General features: G+C 31.1%; 1 protein-coding gene and 1 long non-coding RNA gene across 4 annotated transcripts in view; both read right to left on the bottom strand.

Annotated features, from left to right (window-relative positions):
* Positions 1–6,287: 6,287 nt before the first annotated feature.
* Positions 6,288–16,280, bottom strand: part of LOC115889743 (ecdysone-induced protein 78C) — a 206,347-nt gene continuing 196,354 nt past the window's right edge. For 2 of the 3 annotated variants that reach the window (XM_030909819.1, XM_030909818.1), the window contains exons 9-10: positions 10,481–10,725; positions 6,289–6,877 (exon numbers count right to left, since the gene is read on the bottom strand). In XM_030909819.1, coding sequence (XP_030765679.1) covers positions 10,534–10,725 — 192 coding nt within the window. In that variant the 3' untranslated portion in view covers positions 6,289–6,877; positions 10,481–10,533. Of the gene's footprint in view, positions 6,878–10,480; positions 10,726–16,280 lie in introns of all 3 variants that reach the window. The other variant, XM_030909817.1, reaches the window with a different exon arrangement.
* Positions 12,836–13,207, bottom strand: LOC115889744. Its single transcript, XR_004051499.1, has 3 exons — positions 13,155–13,207; positions 13,006–13,106; positions 12,836–12,895 (listed from the first exon to the last, which is right to left on the bottom strand). It is a non-coding gene; the product is annotated as an uncharacterized LOC115889744 (long non-coding RNA).

The raw sequence follows: 16,280 nt of genomic DNA, 5'->3' as shown, positions 1-16,280 counted from the left end.
TTATATTTCCTTCTTAGTTGAAATAAGGAGTAACAGTTTTATTCCTGCAGCAAATTTGTAATGGACATTTACAATAGATTACAAAGTGTATTATTAATAATGTGACCAAAAATTTAGATTACTTAGAGAAGAAAGACCATTACGTTAATCGATGTGTCAATCCTTAAACACGCTCTACACTATGCGGAGAATAGAACGAAGCAGATCAAGGTCGCGTCTCGTCGCTCAACTTTGTCGCATTTCGGCTTATCTCCGGTTGCCTTGATCTATTTCGGTTTGCCTCGACGTACTTTCGTTTCTTAAAAGCGCCTAAAACTACTCGTGAAATTGCGGAGAAGAGCGCGGGGTATTTTTTGGGGTTTCCTGTTGTTTCGTCAATTTCGTTTCGTTTCGAACTGTTTCAAAAACGTGGCGGTATCTGTACCCGAGGCAAAGGATTTTTTTTTCATAAATCTCAGTGAAATAAGTGAACCTAGACCTAGACGTTTCTAAAATATCTGCTGTTGTTGTTACGATGATATTTCGTTAATTACATCTCGTTTTATGTTGATATATATTCCACAAAATTAATATTTAAACACGCGTTTATAATATGTAGAATAGATATTTAAGAACAAAACTTTTCACTTAATCTGCAGGAAAATAATTACAATATTTTTATTATTTATTTTATTATAATGAATTTAGTATACAGGATGGTCCGAACTGTATTCCGGAAACTTCAATAGCACATTCTGCAGATAAAAATAAGTAAAAAAGTTCGTATAAATATATGTCCTAAAATGCTTAGTTTCGGAGATACAGGGTGTAGAAGTTTCATTTTTATTTCAATTTTTTCCACATAATTTTTGAAGTAACATCAATATTTGGATGAAAATTGGTATCTGGGATTTTTTTGACATGAAAAATTTGATTTTGATGTCAATATGACTCCTTTTAGTAGGGGGCGCCACTTACATATATTTTAAATGTTTTGAAGAATAACTTTTTGTCCGTACCTGCATAAAACTACTGAGTGAAAAAATATATATTTCCGTGACTTTTTACGTAAAAAATGTCTCTTGATAAAAATCGCTACCAGCAACCGTTCTCAAGATATTTTAAATGGAAATAGTCAATACATGTCTGTCATTATTGACAAAAAATAAACCCGTTCAGTAGGTAGTTATTTGACTGAAATAATAAATTTGGAAAATTTTAATTTTTTTTTAAATTAATCATATTTTTTTCTGCGAAAAAATAATGATAAAACAGTTTCTGTTGAACTTTTGGCACAAAAACATTTCAAATGTATGATTTCAGTGTAATAATTGAATGGTTGGTCACCATGTTTAATTTATGTCAATGAGGATAGGTCTTGATAATTTCGATTCCAAATATCTCGAGAACCATTACTTGTAGCGATTTTTTGGGGAAATTTTACTGATATAGGTAGAATCTTTCTGCTACAAAAAAGATGTATTCAAATTCAAAATATATTTAGGATGAGCCGTTTAAAAAGCTGTAAGAGTGTTTTTGAAGAGAACGGTATATTGACGCTGACAGGCATATATGTTTACGATGCCTATATGTTCGTGATCAGTAATAGAGATCTCTTTGCAGGCTTTCTTAGTGATCACGAGTATAATACCAGAAATAAATATAATCTTATACCTGGGAAATGCAATTTTACTTATATACAAAAGAATGCTGAGTATTCGATTATAAAAAATATTTAAAAGTTTCCCCGAAGAGTTGCAGGCTATGTGTCATGGAAATATAAGAACTATACTAAAGGATTCTTTAACCAAGAAGGCATATCATAGGATTTTTTTCCCGATTCGCATATCTTACTTTTTAGCGTGCATGTTTTTAGTTTATAGTAATTGTAACGTAGTGTGGACTTTTGAGTTAGTTGCTGGCTACTCATATACTGCGGTTAGAAAGACTATTTATTTAAACTGAACAATACTTTTCGAATCATACATTTTATATTTTTTTGTTGTCAAGTATTTTTGTTTATTTGTGTTTTATATTAAGTCTTAAGTTTCGTTTGTTGCTATTTTCACAATATTCCATGCCTGCGGGCTCTTGTAACTTTTCGTTAATCGGAACAAATAAATGAATATTTATCTATCTGTCTATTTTGTGGAAACTGATCGAACCGTTTCAACAAATAACTAATCACGGCGCGTCTTGGTCTATTTCGTTCTATTTCGGAGTTTGCAACCGGGACAAGCCGCAACATAAGAAAATCATTGAGTTTACTTCTAAAAGTATTTCGAGAAATGCTTCGCGAAATGTTTTACGAAATATTTCCAGAAATATTTCATGAAACATTTCGGGGATGTAGAGGGTGTTTTAGAAGATCCCGTCAGGTTGATTGTACTTGATTATCAAAGCAAATCGCGATAAATTCGAGAGCTTTTTGTATAAAATCTTTTAGATTGCTTATCGGAATAAAACTGTTTGAAGTTAACATTAAACACGACAATAAAAAGATTAGCTCTTTTAGAATCAAGCTTGTAGTCTCTATCTTAATAGTACTGCTACAATACTGAGCACCAATGACCGCATATGAAGTTAACTAACTCTTATAACAGAGTATTTATTAATATCCAAATATAATAATATAGATAGAACGATTGCAGGAGACAGTTAACTTGAAAATTTCCTGTTACAAAATGTTAAGTACTTAAATTTTAAATTACATAAAATACCTACCACACCACTTTTTAATTCACTAATGTCTTAAGCCGCGTCCAAGCTACTCGAACAAAATGTTCGCGAACGTATATAATTAAACAGATACTAAGTGAAAATTGTGAGATAGGTAGATTTATAAATAATAAAGCCAACAAGTACAGCTAGCCTAGGCCTATTAAGGAGCGCGTAGCGCCGAACGGCTAGCTTGTACGCCAGAGCGTGCGTTTGCCTATGCTAGGGCGCGCGCGTTCTTTTTCCGACGGGTGTCAGTAAATCAAAAGGAGCGAACGGCGTGCATTTCGGCGGACATTGTACCGGACACTCGGAAGGGTCTCATTTAATTTCGGGCGTCCATCTGTGATTTTTATTTTTTACCGAGTATTCGGCAATGGGAGACGCAGTTATTGACTGGGATCGTGAAAAACATTTACAACTAATTTGTTTACACAAAGAAAATATTTTATAATTTTAATTTTATTGTGGGTTGAGTGTGAATAGCTATGTAGCTAGACTTCGTTCATATAATTTTATTTTTGTTAATAAAGACCTTTATGATTATTTTTATTAAAAACCGGAATTATTATGGGATTCTGAAATTAAAAATTACTACTTAATAGGAAGTTTGACACCGGAAATGAAATTTTACCATTACATTTTTAGAAATAAATATACCGGGTGTTTCTGAAAAGTGTTCCTTCCATTTATTTTCGGTCACTACCTATTTCACAGGAAATGACAACAACTTTTGATTTAAATGGTATTTTCCACCCTCCGTATTTTTTTACCGTATATGATAGAAAATGACATTCTAAATAGAATGATATATTATATGTCAACTTTTGACATTTTCAATTTAAAAATGGCCATAAATAAACGTAACGACAATTTTACTCCAAATACCAAGTATGTGGTACCAAATTATTCGTAAAAAATGCTTTTTCCAAATATGCTGAGCCAGCCTCGTACCATTTGAAAAATTTGAGTTATCATTAAAAATACGATTTGGGCATCTTTTAAGCGGCCATGAAAGGATACGAAAAAAATTACACGATCAAATATATGTTTCCAAAGTTCTTTGATTACAAATTAATAGTTTTAACTCAGTCTTGGCACTCTAGATTGAAATTTAAAATGCTATTTTTATTTAATTGGAATTGTCTAAAATTGACGTATGGTATGTCATTCTATTCAGAATGTCATTTTCTATCAAATAAAGTAAAAAAGTACTTAGGATACAATCTAAAAATACAAAGTTGTAGTCATTTCCGGCGAAACAGGAAGCGACCGAAGGTAATTGAATACGTCAATCAATCCCGATTTATGTCATATACTAACAAACCAAATTTCGTTGTATTATCTGGAAGAAATAAAAAAATAAAAAATTAAGCCCCTTTTGAGAAACACCTAGTAGAATCGGCTGAAAATGAATACAAGTCTTAAAAATACACTATAACGAATAATCGACCAAAAGACCCCTGTGACCCTCCGCCTGCTAAATATTGATTCTTCAACGACAAAAGTTCTTAAACTGTTTATCGGTTAATTTATTTAATAAAATGCTTGCACTCGAAATCCGGGCACTCGAAAAAACAGCGACTACCTAAATGCATCCTAGATTTATAGAGCAAACTGGTTGTCGCATTCTTCCCCGCACCTCAGTCCTCGGGACCGATGTGATGGGCTGTGTCGTCGTTTACGACCTGCTGCTACGAGTATATAGTGTGAATTTTATATGTTCGCGAACGTTTTGTTCGAGTAGCTGGGACGCGGCTTTATACATTCAGATGCAAAAAAAAACGCAACGGTACATGTTTTAGTCAAATTTAAATTGTTATATTTCTTTTATTTTTAACTCTATTTTAATGATTTTTTAGCAAACTGTGTATAAATATATCAGCTTTAAATCGTAAACTCAGTGTTTTATAAACTTTAGTACCTATTTGGCTTATTATACAGGGTTACTCAAAGGGTTGTTTTTTACCTTAACTTTAAAACACCCTGTACGATAATTTCGTACGCAAATTTCCCTAAAACTTTATTTTTTGATCAGAACCATGTCTCCTGAGCATTTTGTTTTATCGCTCTTGTCAACACATGCCTTGTTTAATTTTTAAGAGCGAAATGAACTTGCCACCAGCAATTTGCAATTTTTTCAATCATTACTTTTTGATGTTATTTTTCGATATGAAGAGGTGGTAATGCCTAGGTTACAATAATTAGAAAAAGTCTGTATCAACAAAATGAAGTGGCCAGTATGTTTTGGGTGATCTGAACCCTATAGAATACGTTTGGGATATGGAAGCATGCTTGGCAGGAACTTCGCTAAGTGTTGAAGAAGAATGGGGACGCATAACACAATATGTGATATTTGCTGAATCATTAACAGTATGAATTGACGTTTAGAAACAGTTATAGCGGCCAGGAGTGACAATATAAGGTACTAGGTTATTTTTTAGAAGTTTTTTGGGTTTGTATCCTTAGTTATTACAGTTATTTTTTTTAATATCGTTAGTTCTATTAATGTTTATGAAATCTAAAACTGTTTCAATATACAGGGTGGTCCCAACTGTATTCCGGAAACTTCGGCAGCATACTCTGCAGATAAAAATAAGTAAAAAAGTTCGTATAAATGTATGTCCTAAAATGCTTAGTTTCGGAGATACAGGGTGTAGAAATTTCATTTTTATTTCAATTTTTGCCAAATAATTTCTGAAGTAACGTCAATATTTGGATGGAAATTGATATCTGGGATTTTTTTGACATGAGAAATTAGATTTTGATGTCAATATGACCCCTACTTGGAGAGGGCGCCACCTACATATTTTTTAACTGTTTTTAAGAGTAATATATTTTTGTACGTACCTGTATAAAATTACTGAGTAAAAAAATATGTATGACGTTTATACGTAAAAAAGGTCTCTTGGTAAAAATCTCTACGACTAATGGTTCTCGAGATATTTGGAATCGAAATTATCAGTACCTGTCATCATTGACATAAATTAAACATATTGACTAAATATAGTTATTAGACTAAAACCATAAATTTGAAATGATTTTATGTTAAAAGTTCAACAGAAACTGTTATATCATCATTTTTTTGAAGAAAAATTTATGATTAATTTTAAGGAATTAAGTTTCCAAATTTATCATTTCAGTCGAATCAACATGTTTTTTTTTCGTCAATTTTTTTTTCGTCAATGACATGTATTCACTAATTCCATTCTAAATATCTTAAGAACGGTTGCTCGTAACGAGTTTTGCCAAGAGACATTTTTTACGTAAAAAATTACGGAAATGTATATTTTTTCATTCAGTAATTTTATACAGGTACGGACTAAAAGTTATTGATCTTCAAAAGAGTTCAAACACATGTAGGTGGCGCCCCCTGCAAGTAGGAGTCATATTGATCAACATACTCATGTCAAAAATGCATGGTGATATGGCTCTAACCGAAAAATAATAGTTTAGCAAAATTTGCTAACGAAATAATTGCACAGGGTGTTTTAAAATTGGGATAAAAAACAACCCTTCGATTAACCCTGTAAAATAAGCCAAATACTAAAGTTTATAAAAAAACTAAGTTTAAGAATTGAAGTTGATATATTTATATACAGTTTGCTAAAAAAATCATGAAAATAGGACTAAAAATAAAAATATATGTATAACACTTATAGGATAACAATTTAAATTTGACAAAAAAATTCAGTTGTACTTTTTTGCATCTGAGAGCATATTCCCTCGTCAGACAGCATGTTATATTCTTATTTAATGTATTTAGAAATTCAAAGTCAAATGCCTCCTAAAATTGATGCCTCTCTATATGTCTTAATCCTAAACCTACTCGCAATTAGATTAGAAATCACCGCTTGTACATACAGTCGCGTCTAAGAAAAGAGCTGATTGATATAGTTAGTTTACATTGATATGTATAACAACATTATTAATATTATTATGCTACAATAAGTTACAGTTAAAGACTAAATTCCATAAAAATTAAATCATCTGTGACCCTGTCAATCTCGAAAATTGTTCCTAGACTATACGTCGCAATGTTTTTTTATGAAAGAATAGTCCATGCCGGCACGTATCAGACCAGTGTTTCATTTTTCTTCTTATTTTTATCGTTTTAAAGCGTATTTTGAGCAAATGCAAACGGTTTTTCGTCATTTTCTTCCATTTTTCTGCCAATTATCTGAAATAATAAACAAATAATTGTGTTAAATTGACATGTTTCCAGAGAGAGAAGAATTAAATTAGCATGGAGTACTTATGGAAGAAATTCAATCATATTCAAATCTAGAATACCACTTCTAGAATGCCACTTCTTTAGAGAAAAAATCATTCGACCAATGTGTACTGACAGTCATGACCTATGCATGCGAAACCTGGACACTTAAAACGGACATTATAAGAAAACCGCAGGTCGCACAACACTCAATGGAACGAAATATGCTGGGAATAACCAAGAGAGACCGCAAAAAAATAAAGTGGATACGACAAAAGACCCAGGTAATAGATATCATCCACAGAGTCAAATCCCTCAAGTGGCAATAGACCACAAAAACTGCAGCATGGTACCCAGGAGGAATTAAGAGACCTAGAAGAAGACCGAACCTGAGATGGGACATGATATTAGGAAATTATCAGGGATATCTTAGGCCCGCAAGCCAACAACAGACAACAATGGGCCCAAGAATACAAAATACATAATAAAAACTCAATATTATATTAACGACGCATCATTTTTGTGATTTTTATGTCAAGAAAACATCTTCAAAAGAATGTTAATTTACATTAATACTTAGGTCCATTTACATGTGAACAGACAACACAACAACCAAAATAAAGCAAGAAAAATAGAACAAGTTGAAGAATTTATATTTGGAACACACTATTAAATTGAAAAAAGAAAACCAAAGAGCTCAGATAAAGAGACGAATAAGATATCCCTAGGCAGCACTCGGAAGTTAAAGAAAAATTTCTCAACTGTAATCTAAGTAAATCTATTTTTTTTCAAACGTCACAAAAGTATTAATTTTTGCGACGTGATTGACAATATATAAAAACGTCATTTTATCCTATAGGCATAAATGTAAAGCACTTTTACATCTAAGCACAAAAGTACGAAATTACATTATTAAACTGACATAAATGGTCAAATTTAACGAGCGTAACCATAGTTTCTCGATATATAACTACATATAGGTCGCGTTCATCAGGACGTAGCGCTATCGAAGCGATCACTAATTTTCTGCTGAACGCGCCGATTAGTTGTGAGCGCTCTGGGATCAGTCGCCATTTTTTCCATCAGATTTAAAATGCGCTACGCTACCGATGCATGATGGATTAAACGTCACAGACGTCAAATGTCACAAAATGTTTTGGAAAACGAAAACAAAGTTTTTGTTTATTGTTCTCGGTTGACTAATCCCCTCGATTTGTGCCAAAAATGGGTGAAAACAATTTAATATGCATTACTTATGATTTTGATCTAAAAAGCACGTTCAGCAGGACAACCAATCGATGGTACATCGCTCACTGATCAACTTGTCCTGATGAACGCGACCATAACTACATACAAGATATTACTTTTAAATCATTTGTATTTGGAACGTTTAAAATTGTTTAAAAAATTATTTGCGACGTTTGAAAAAAATAGCATTCAGAGTAAAAATTACTTTTTGTGTCTCGCCTGTAATGTCGTACAGCCTCGCCGCAGATAGTGTGATTTTTACTCCTAATAAAACAATATACTATTTTTTTCAAACCTCACATTGACAATATAAAAACGTCATTTTAACGCCTCGGCATAAAAGTAGAGCATTTTTACGCCTAAGCACAATAGTACAATAGTATATTGTTTTATTAGGAGTAAAAATAATATTTTTAATTGCGAGACGGGAAGCTGTACGTTTGACGACATACTGGCGAGGCACAAAAAATCATTTTTACTCATAACATACTATTTTTTTTCAAAAGAATTAAAAGTAATATCAAAGAATATATTTAGCTGGAAAAAGAATGGACTCTGCCATACTGAAAAATGGTCCTACAGAAGTGGCGCCATCTGTTGGAGTAATATACCTTGTAAGTAATTATATATCGAGAAACTATGGTTACGCTCGTTGAATTTGACACTTTATGTCAGTTTTATAATATATTTTTGTACTTTTGTGCTTAGGCGTAAAAGTGCTTTTCATTTTTATGCCTAAGCGTTAAAATTACTTTTTTATATTGTCAATCACGTTGCAAAAATCAATAATTTTGTGACGTTTGAAAAAGAAAAATATTATTAAATTGACATTAAGTGTCAAATTCAACGAGCGTAACCATAGTTTCTCGATGTATAATTACTTATAAGGTATTACTTTTAAATCTTTTTATATTATTTGCAATCGCATGAAATTTGTAAAAAATTATTTGTAACGTTTGAAAAAAAATAGCTAAATATTCTATTCGGAGTAAAATTACTTTTATGGCTGTCTGTAATGTCAAGCGTACAGCCTCGCCACGAAAAATATAATTTTTACTCCTAATAAAACAATATACTGTTATTTTTTTCAAACGTCACAAAAGTATTAATTTTTGTGATGTGATTGACAATGTAAAAGGGGTTCTACGTCTAGGCACAAAAATATGATACTAAACTGACATTATAAAATTGTCAAACTTAACGAGTGCACCTATTTGTTGCTCGATACGAAGTACTACTTTTTATTCATTTGAAAAAATGATTTGCGACTTTTTTATAAAAAAAAGCATGCTCTATTCGGAATAAAAATTAACATTTTGTTGATCGCCTGCAACGTCAAACGTACAGCCTCGCCGCAATAGGTATCAATTTTACTCATAATAAAACAATATACTATTATTGCCATTTTTAGAGCAATAGTTTAAATTTTCCTCTCCTTTTTAGTTGAATCACAGATTCTGTGTGTGGTCGAATTCAAATCAAAAAGTAAGGTCAGAAAATATTTGTGATCTGTGATACCGTTGATTGAAGAAATGAGAAGATGCGCAACCTTATGGGCGATTTCGTGGAACAAAACCTGTCCGAGATGTAGCTGGCGTTATCGTCAGCCTGTCCGAGATTTAATTTAGCCGTGTGCCGCTGCGCGCTGATAGCCTAGGATAAAAAATATTGTACCGTAGTTCTGCTTTCAATCGACAGAGTAGGTGGTTGCCGGAGACAGTGTTGCCAGAACTACTGATAGTATACGTAGAATACGGATTTTGGGTACAGTACGTTAATAATACGGATTTTCTATAATTAAACAATTTAATACAATATTATATGATTAAACAAAGAACTGCGTCAGAGTTGCCTTGGAAATGAAGATCGCTGTTATTTAATATGTAAAATATTATGGTAAATAAATCGTCATTTTCAAGCCAACTAAACGACTTTTTTCGATCATAGAACATATTCAGTACCTATAAAAGAATTTTTATTTGTATTGTTTATTCTATGTTTAACACGAATAAATTTTCAATACATAAACGCGGATTTTTCATCCAAAGATATTTTCGTTAAACGTATTACAGATATTACACATTTTAATATGGCCAACACTGTCACTTTCAGATCCACACTGTCTTCGATATGCCTTCGTTGGCCGAATTAGAGGAGAATAAGTGTTTTATGAGTTGACCGCAGAAAGCTTGGTGTCTCCACCGTACAGCACTTAAGACGTAAGGGGAAATCAAATCAGCCTTGTCACAAATTCGTCCATTAGGTTGCGTATCTTCCCAATTCTTTCAATCAACGGTGACACTGCACAAAAACCAAAATTACCTGAAGATCTCTGTATAAATGTAGATAATTATAAATCGTTTCATTTCTTTGTCTCACTGTAGATCGTCTTCGGATTTCGGTATATCGAATATTTCTGCGAAAAGTGGCGGCAACGCCAATTTCCGCCAATTCGCCCTGAACCAGTCCAAATGGGCGTTGTGTTTCGTTCCCAAATTACGAAGTTCGGGCAGCTTTAGCAACAGATTCGAGAGCACTTGCGGTTCGGTCGCGTGAGTTCGGTTCACCTAAAAGAAAAAATAACCTTTATTAACCCTTTAATCTGGATATGTTTTTATACCGAGTGAGTCTTAAATAAGTGCAAATATTTTCAGGGGTGGGATATTTCGACCCCAAAATGAGGTTTTTTTCGCAAAAAAAGATGTTGAAAATCGTGCATTTTCTTTTAAATTTCCCTGCATATTTTTCAAAAACTTTTTAGAACTGCCTGTTCACCACAAATTTTCCCACGGTATAATTTCTTAATCTCTAATATTACCCACGGTGGCTCTCAAAATTTTTATAAAAAAAATCATTTTTTTTAAATTTTCAAACTTAAATAACTCGGTTATTTTGGACTTATCTGAAAAATGGTAAAGAGAAAATATGTTTCTTTTATCGAGATCTACCAACCCTGAAAATATTTGCACTAATTTAAGACTCACCCTGTATAACAGCACGTCAGTGAAACGTGATAACCTGCTAACTTCATTTTTTATGTTAATAAGTTTTTTATACCATTAGAAAGAGAAAAAAATACTCTATAAATAGGGAAAGCAAATACATTTTTTCCCATTAAAAAAAATTTGTTATTTTAACTCAATAAAATCTGCTAACTCCCAATGATCGGAAATAGCCACCGAAATGCTGCTATCTCCGTAATTTCCGTTACGATCACGCTAAAGCAAACACACGGATTCTTATTTGTATGTTTCTTTTGTACAGTACGTTGATCCATCAGGGTCGCACTAGACCAAAGGGACTCGGGTGGCAATGTAAGGAGGGGCCCGTGTGGATTTTTTGCGCATTTTTTCGCATTACGTTTTAGTCAATTTTTCCCTATTATATACAGGGTGTCTTAAATAAGTGCAAATATTTTTAGAGGTAGTATATTTCGACCCAAGAAACACGATTATGAGGTTTTGCGCGATTCTTTTTTTGAAAATTTGTTTTTTTTTAATTTTTAGTTTAAAAACATATTTTGTTTGTAATATGGCAACATAGGTATAAGTACAATTCTTTTAAAAGTTCCTCAATATGGCCGACCTAGTTACGAAAATTGGTAATTTTTTTTTAATGAAAAATAAGTTGGCGTTAGCGAATTCAGAAATTGATTTACTCTTTGGTTAACAATAACATTTTTCAGGATTGTCAAGTTGACGTTAAAGTTAGATTACTAGGTGGTTGTCATAAATCATAAATAAAAACATAGATTATTGAAATTATTTAATAAGAATAAAGGCATTTTACCGCAGATCCGAAGAGATTTTACTTAAAGGTATTTTATAAACTTTCTCAGTGAGAATATTAACTCCCGTTTCTTATATTTTAGTTAAAGGGGCGTAAGAACTGTAGAAAGTGAATTTTTGTTTTCATGTTTTGACGATATCTGAGAGTTCCTAGAATTATCAAGATTATTGAATAATTATAGTTGTTTAATAAGTGAAATTAATAGAAGACTTGGAAATAGGATGATGCGTTTCATATTATAGTTGATAGATCACCCCATTTCTCTTAATTTGTTTTATTTCAGTACAGTTAATCACAAATTGAATTGATGTGTGCAAAAACAGCTACCTATATATTTTCAAACATCTTATTTAAATAGTTCTTTTATATACTGTTAAACTGTATCAACTACAAAGTCTTTAGCAAACAGTTATAAGGTAATAAATTTTGTAGATATACCTAATTTATGAAAATTTATATATAAAGATTAGAACACAATGCTCTGAGGGAAAAAGAAATACTCAAAAACTCATTAAATATACTTTATTAAAAATAACAACATACAAAAACAGTCATCCATGCAAACTGTAATAATCAGAACATTATCCACATTATACCTTTATTAAATTTGTGTCACACTCCTGTCAGGAAAGCCAGAAATGTTTGTTTAGCACAACCACAACTATAAGGTTTGGAATCAGTACTAAATTTTATACCTAGTAAATGATGCGTCAAGTAACAAATATAGGATAAAAAAGAATTATTAATATAGAGTGTACTATACGATGTCCTTCTGCTTATTTATGAAATGACTTTCCTTTCAAATGTGAGGAATACCAGTAAAATAAAACATAATTTTTGGTTTGGTTTGGTGTTTGATATTCTAACTACATCTATTACAAACCTTAAGTACTTACACCTTAAGTACTTTTAGTGAGTAACTGTAGTTTTTATTATTCTTTGTGTATCCTGTAAAGTAAAAAATATATATATTTCAAGAAATATAAAAACAATGCAATATACATATTATCTATTTCAAGTGTTATTTGATCTTTGGTCCCATTACCAACATTATTTACCTTTATTACGTTATTAGTAGATCTTCTCTACTAACTCAACTTTTAAACCTGTTTATATTTTAAAACTGATTTACAACAATCTGTAATGCCCGCGCTGTTTCCTGAAATATAAGTTTTAATCTATTTATTATCATATACATATTACAAACCTGAAAATTACTGATACGAGGAAACTTCTCCAAATAATTAGAGACCTTTTTACAAACATCTGGACTAATTTATTTTCACGAATTTGTGGACGAGTCAATGCTTTCTAATACGTTTTTAAGCGTTTTACACATTTTGAATATCTTCCAGCCTATTCCTCATTTCTCGATCGGTGAAAAGATTATTTATAACTATATAATTAGTACTGCAGGCTGCAGGTTAAATAAAAGAACAAAACCAAGTAGAATTTGTAAATAAAAACTCCAAAAATAATGTAAATATTTAGAAAAAGGAACCGTAAACGTCAGTCAGCCAAGTGTCAGATTTCAATTAGCTTGATTTCGTTTTTAAGCCTCCCATACTGAAGTCCGCCATATTGGGAAGTTTTAAATGAATACAAGTATTGTACTATTGTACTATTTATAGTAGATTAAATTTACAAGAAAGAAAATCCAATGATTCTCAAAATTATAGCAAAAAATTGGAAATTTTAAAAGTGAAATAACTCGGTTGTTTTGGATTTATTTGAAAAAACGGTAAAGAGAAAATATTATGCATCTTTTATCGAGATTTACCAGCCCTGAAAATATTTGCACTTATTTAAGACTCACCCTGTATAGAAATCAGGGAACTACCCTAATATTTGAATAAGAAGACTAAGGAAGGAGCATATCAAAAATCTTAGGTCCATCGCGATGGGCCTCAAATATGGCCGACTTAAATTCCGGTTTATCAGTGCCGTTCTAATTTTATTTAAAAAATGTAAAACTATGATGTAGGGTAGACGTGGGGTAGACTCAATAATATGTTGTTTTATTTTACGTGGTGAATAAATATTGGTAGTTATTAAAATTGTTACAATAATATATAATTCTAATAAAAATAGATAAGTCAGTGCCTTCTATTAAAAGATCAGCCTACGGGCGAGATATATGACGTCACGCTAGTTAGATATAACGGATTAATAAATATGTTGTAGAATACATGGAAAACAGAATTATTCCTCAGATTTTTGGTTTGTATTTTAAAAATGATATAGTTTACATGAAATATACATAATATACAGTTAATAACTACAACATATATACCTATTTATAGTAATAAATACTTTGGCAAATAAACTATGAACCATACAAATGCAGCAAATGTTTTACAATGTACAAATAATGTATAGGTACATAAGATAACGGGTAAAATGTAAATATATTTTAAATTTTGGGGTTTGAAAATCGATCTAATTTAACAAAAAACATTCAATATCTACTAATAGTGATGTATTATTATTTGCATTCACAAAATTTATATGTATATTTTGCAAGTATCAGTGTTCGAGAAATTATATTTATAAATAATACAATATTATCTAAAAAAAGGCGTCAGCGATGGCTATGAAATGAAGATCGCTGGCATTTTATATGTAAAATTATTCTAAAATTTTTGATTTTCTTGGGATTTTTAGGTTCGGGAAAAACGCTGATTTAAGTTTTCATTTGGGTTTTCATTATTTTTATTTGGTTTAAAAAAACGTTTCGGCTAACTATAGCCTTCATGAGGGTTGTGTCATATGAGAAAAATAGTGTCGAATATAATCCAAAAAATTACAGATACAATATAATTCACACCTTATAATGTTTACTGCAAATAATAAACTAATATAAACTTATCAAAAGATGACCACATATTTTTTAAAATTATTATTCTTAACACTAAAATTATCTACATTGACTATGGAGTACGCAGTAAACATTATGTGCGTGGTGTGAATATTTTATATGTAATTTTTTGGATTATATTCGACACTATTTTTTTCATATGACACAGCACTGATGAAGGCTATAATGTTAGCCGAAACGTTTTTCTTAAACCAAATAAAAATAATGAAAAACGAAATGAAAACTTAATCAGCGTTTTTCCCGAACCTAAATTCCAAGAAAATCAAAAAATTTAGAATATTTAGAAACAAGGTTCAAGAATATCAAATTTTCCAAGATTGTAAAATTCTAGTTAATTATTTTATATGTACAGTTATTTAGGGAATGTCATCGATGTTCATTTCCAAGCCAACTAGACGCCGATTTTTTTCGGTGATACGGTATAATTCTTACGTAAAATGTAAATAACATTAGACCAATTAAAACAAAGAAATATGAATTTCTTTGTATTTTTAGTAACACCTTTATTCTTAAAACTTAATTTTGTATTATGCAAATATACCAATTTTATTGTTATTTTATTCATATTCTATTCAGCCATCACTTAAATATTTGATATTAATTTGGTATTATAAATAATCAACACCTTTCATTAAAAATTACTGAACAAATATATGTTATGCTTGACATACATTATATATTATCAAACAAAAACACATTCTTCTTTTAAACTGTATCTGTCTTGTCTTTACAAAAATCTTTTTTAAAATGAACTCAAAGTAATAATCTTTTTCATGATCTTTAATACACATATTCTTTATTTTTCCCTAGATCATAATACCTACTTACGTGTTTGAATCTATCGAAGCTGAACCAACAACACTTGGAGTGGAGATTCCACAATATGAATAAAATAAACATAGTTGTCTAGTTTTCATTAATACCATCATGGGAGAATATTATTTTTAAATTTATTAAAGATATTTTCAATAGAATTCTCTTGATTTATAATTCGTACCCACTTTTCTTGCTCTTCCGGACACTTTAGGCTGCCTAATATAACTATCCTTTCCACCAGGAACACAACAAAGATGAAGCATAGCACCAAAAACACACTCCACTTAAGCTTTATTGATGAATTGTTAGAGTCTTAAAAAACACACACAAAAATCACGATAAGTAAAAAATGTATGGGCACTTTTAGGTTAAATCACTTACACAACGTGTAATTTTTCAATTTTTCTATTTTTTTATGCGAAACCGAGAGTTACCATATATCTGGTAGTAGTTTATGTCACTTAAACACCAAAATAATCAGTTTTTTGCACTACAATAATAAATAATACCAAAAATCAAAGAGTTAAAACCAAAAATCAACCGACAAAATATGAAACGGAATCTAACCCAATATCTAAGTATGTACAGCTGATGAAGTAAACAAAAGTCCGCCCGTAGGCTGATCTTTTAATAGAAGGC

This window comes from Sitophilus oryzae, unplaced genomic scaffold (assembly GCF_002938485.1).
Source record: "Sitophilus oryzae breed Bouriz unplaced genomic scaffold, Soryzae_2.0 scaffold_845_pilon_pilon, whole genome shotgun sequence".
Classification (NCBI taxonomy): Eukaryota; Metazoa; Arthropoda; class Insecta; order Coleoptera; family Curculionidae; genus Sitophilus; species Sitophilus oryzae.
The sequence above is the reverse complement of the archived record's forward strand: the minus strand, read 5'-3'. Positions and strand labels throughout refer to the sequence as shown.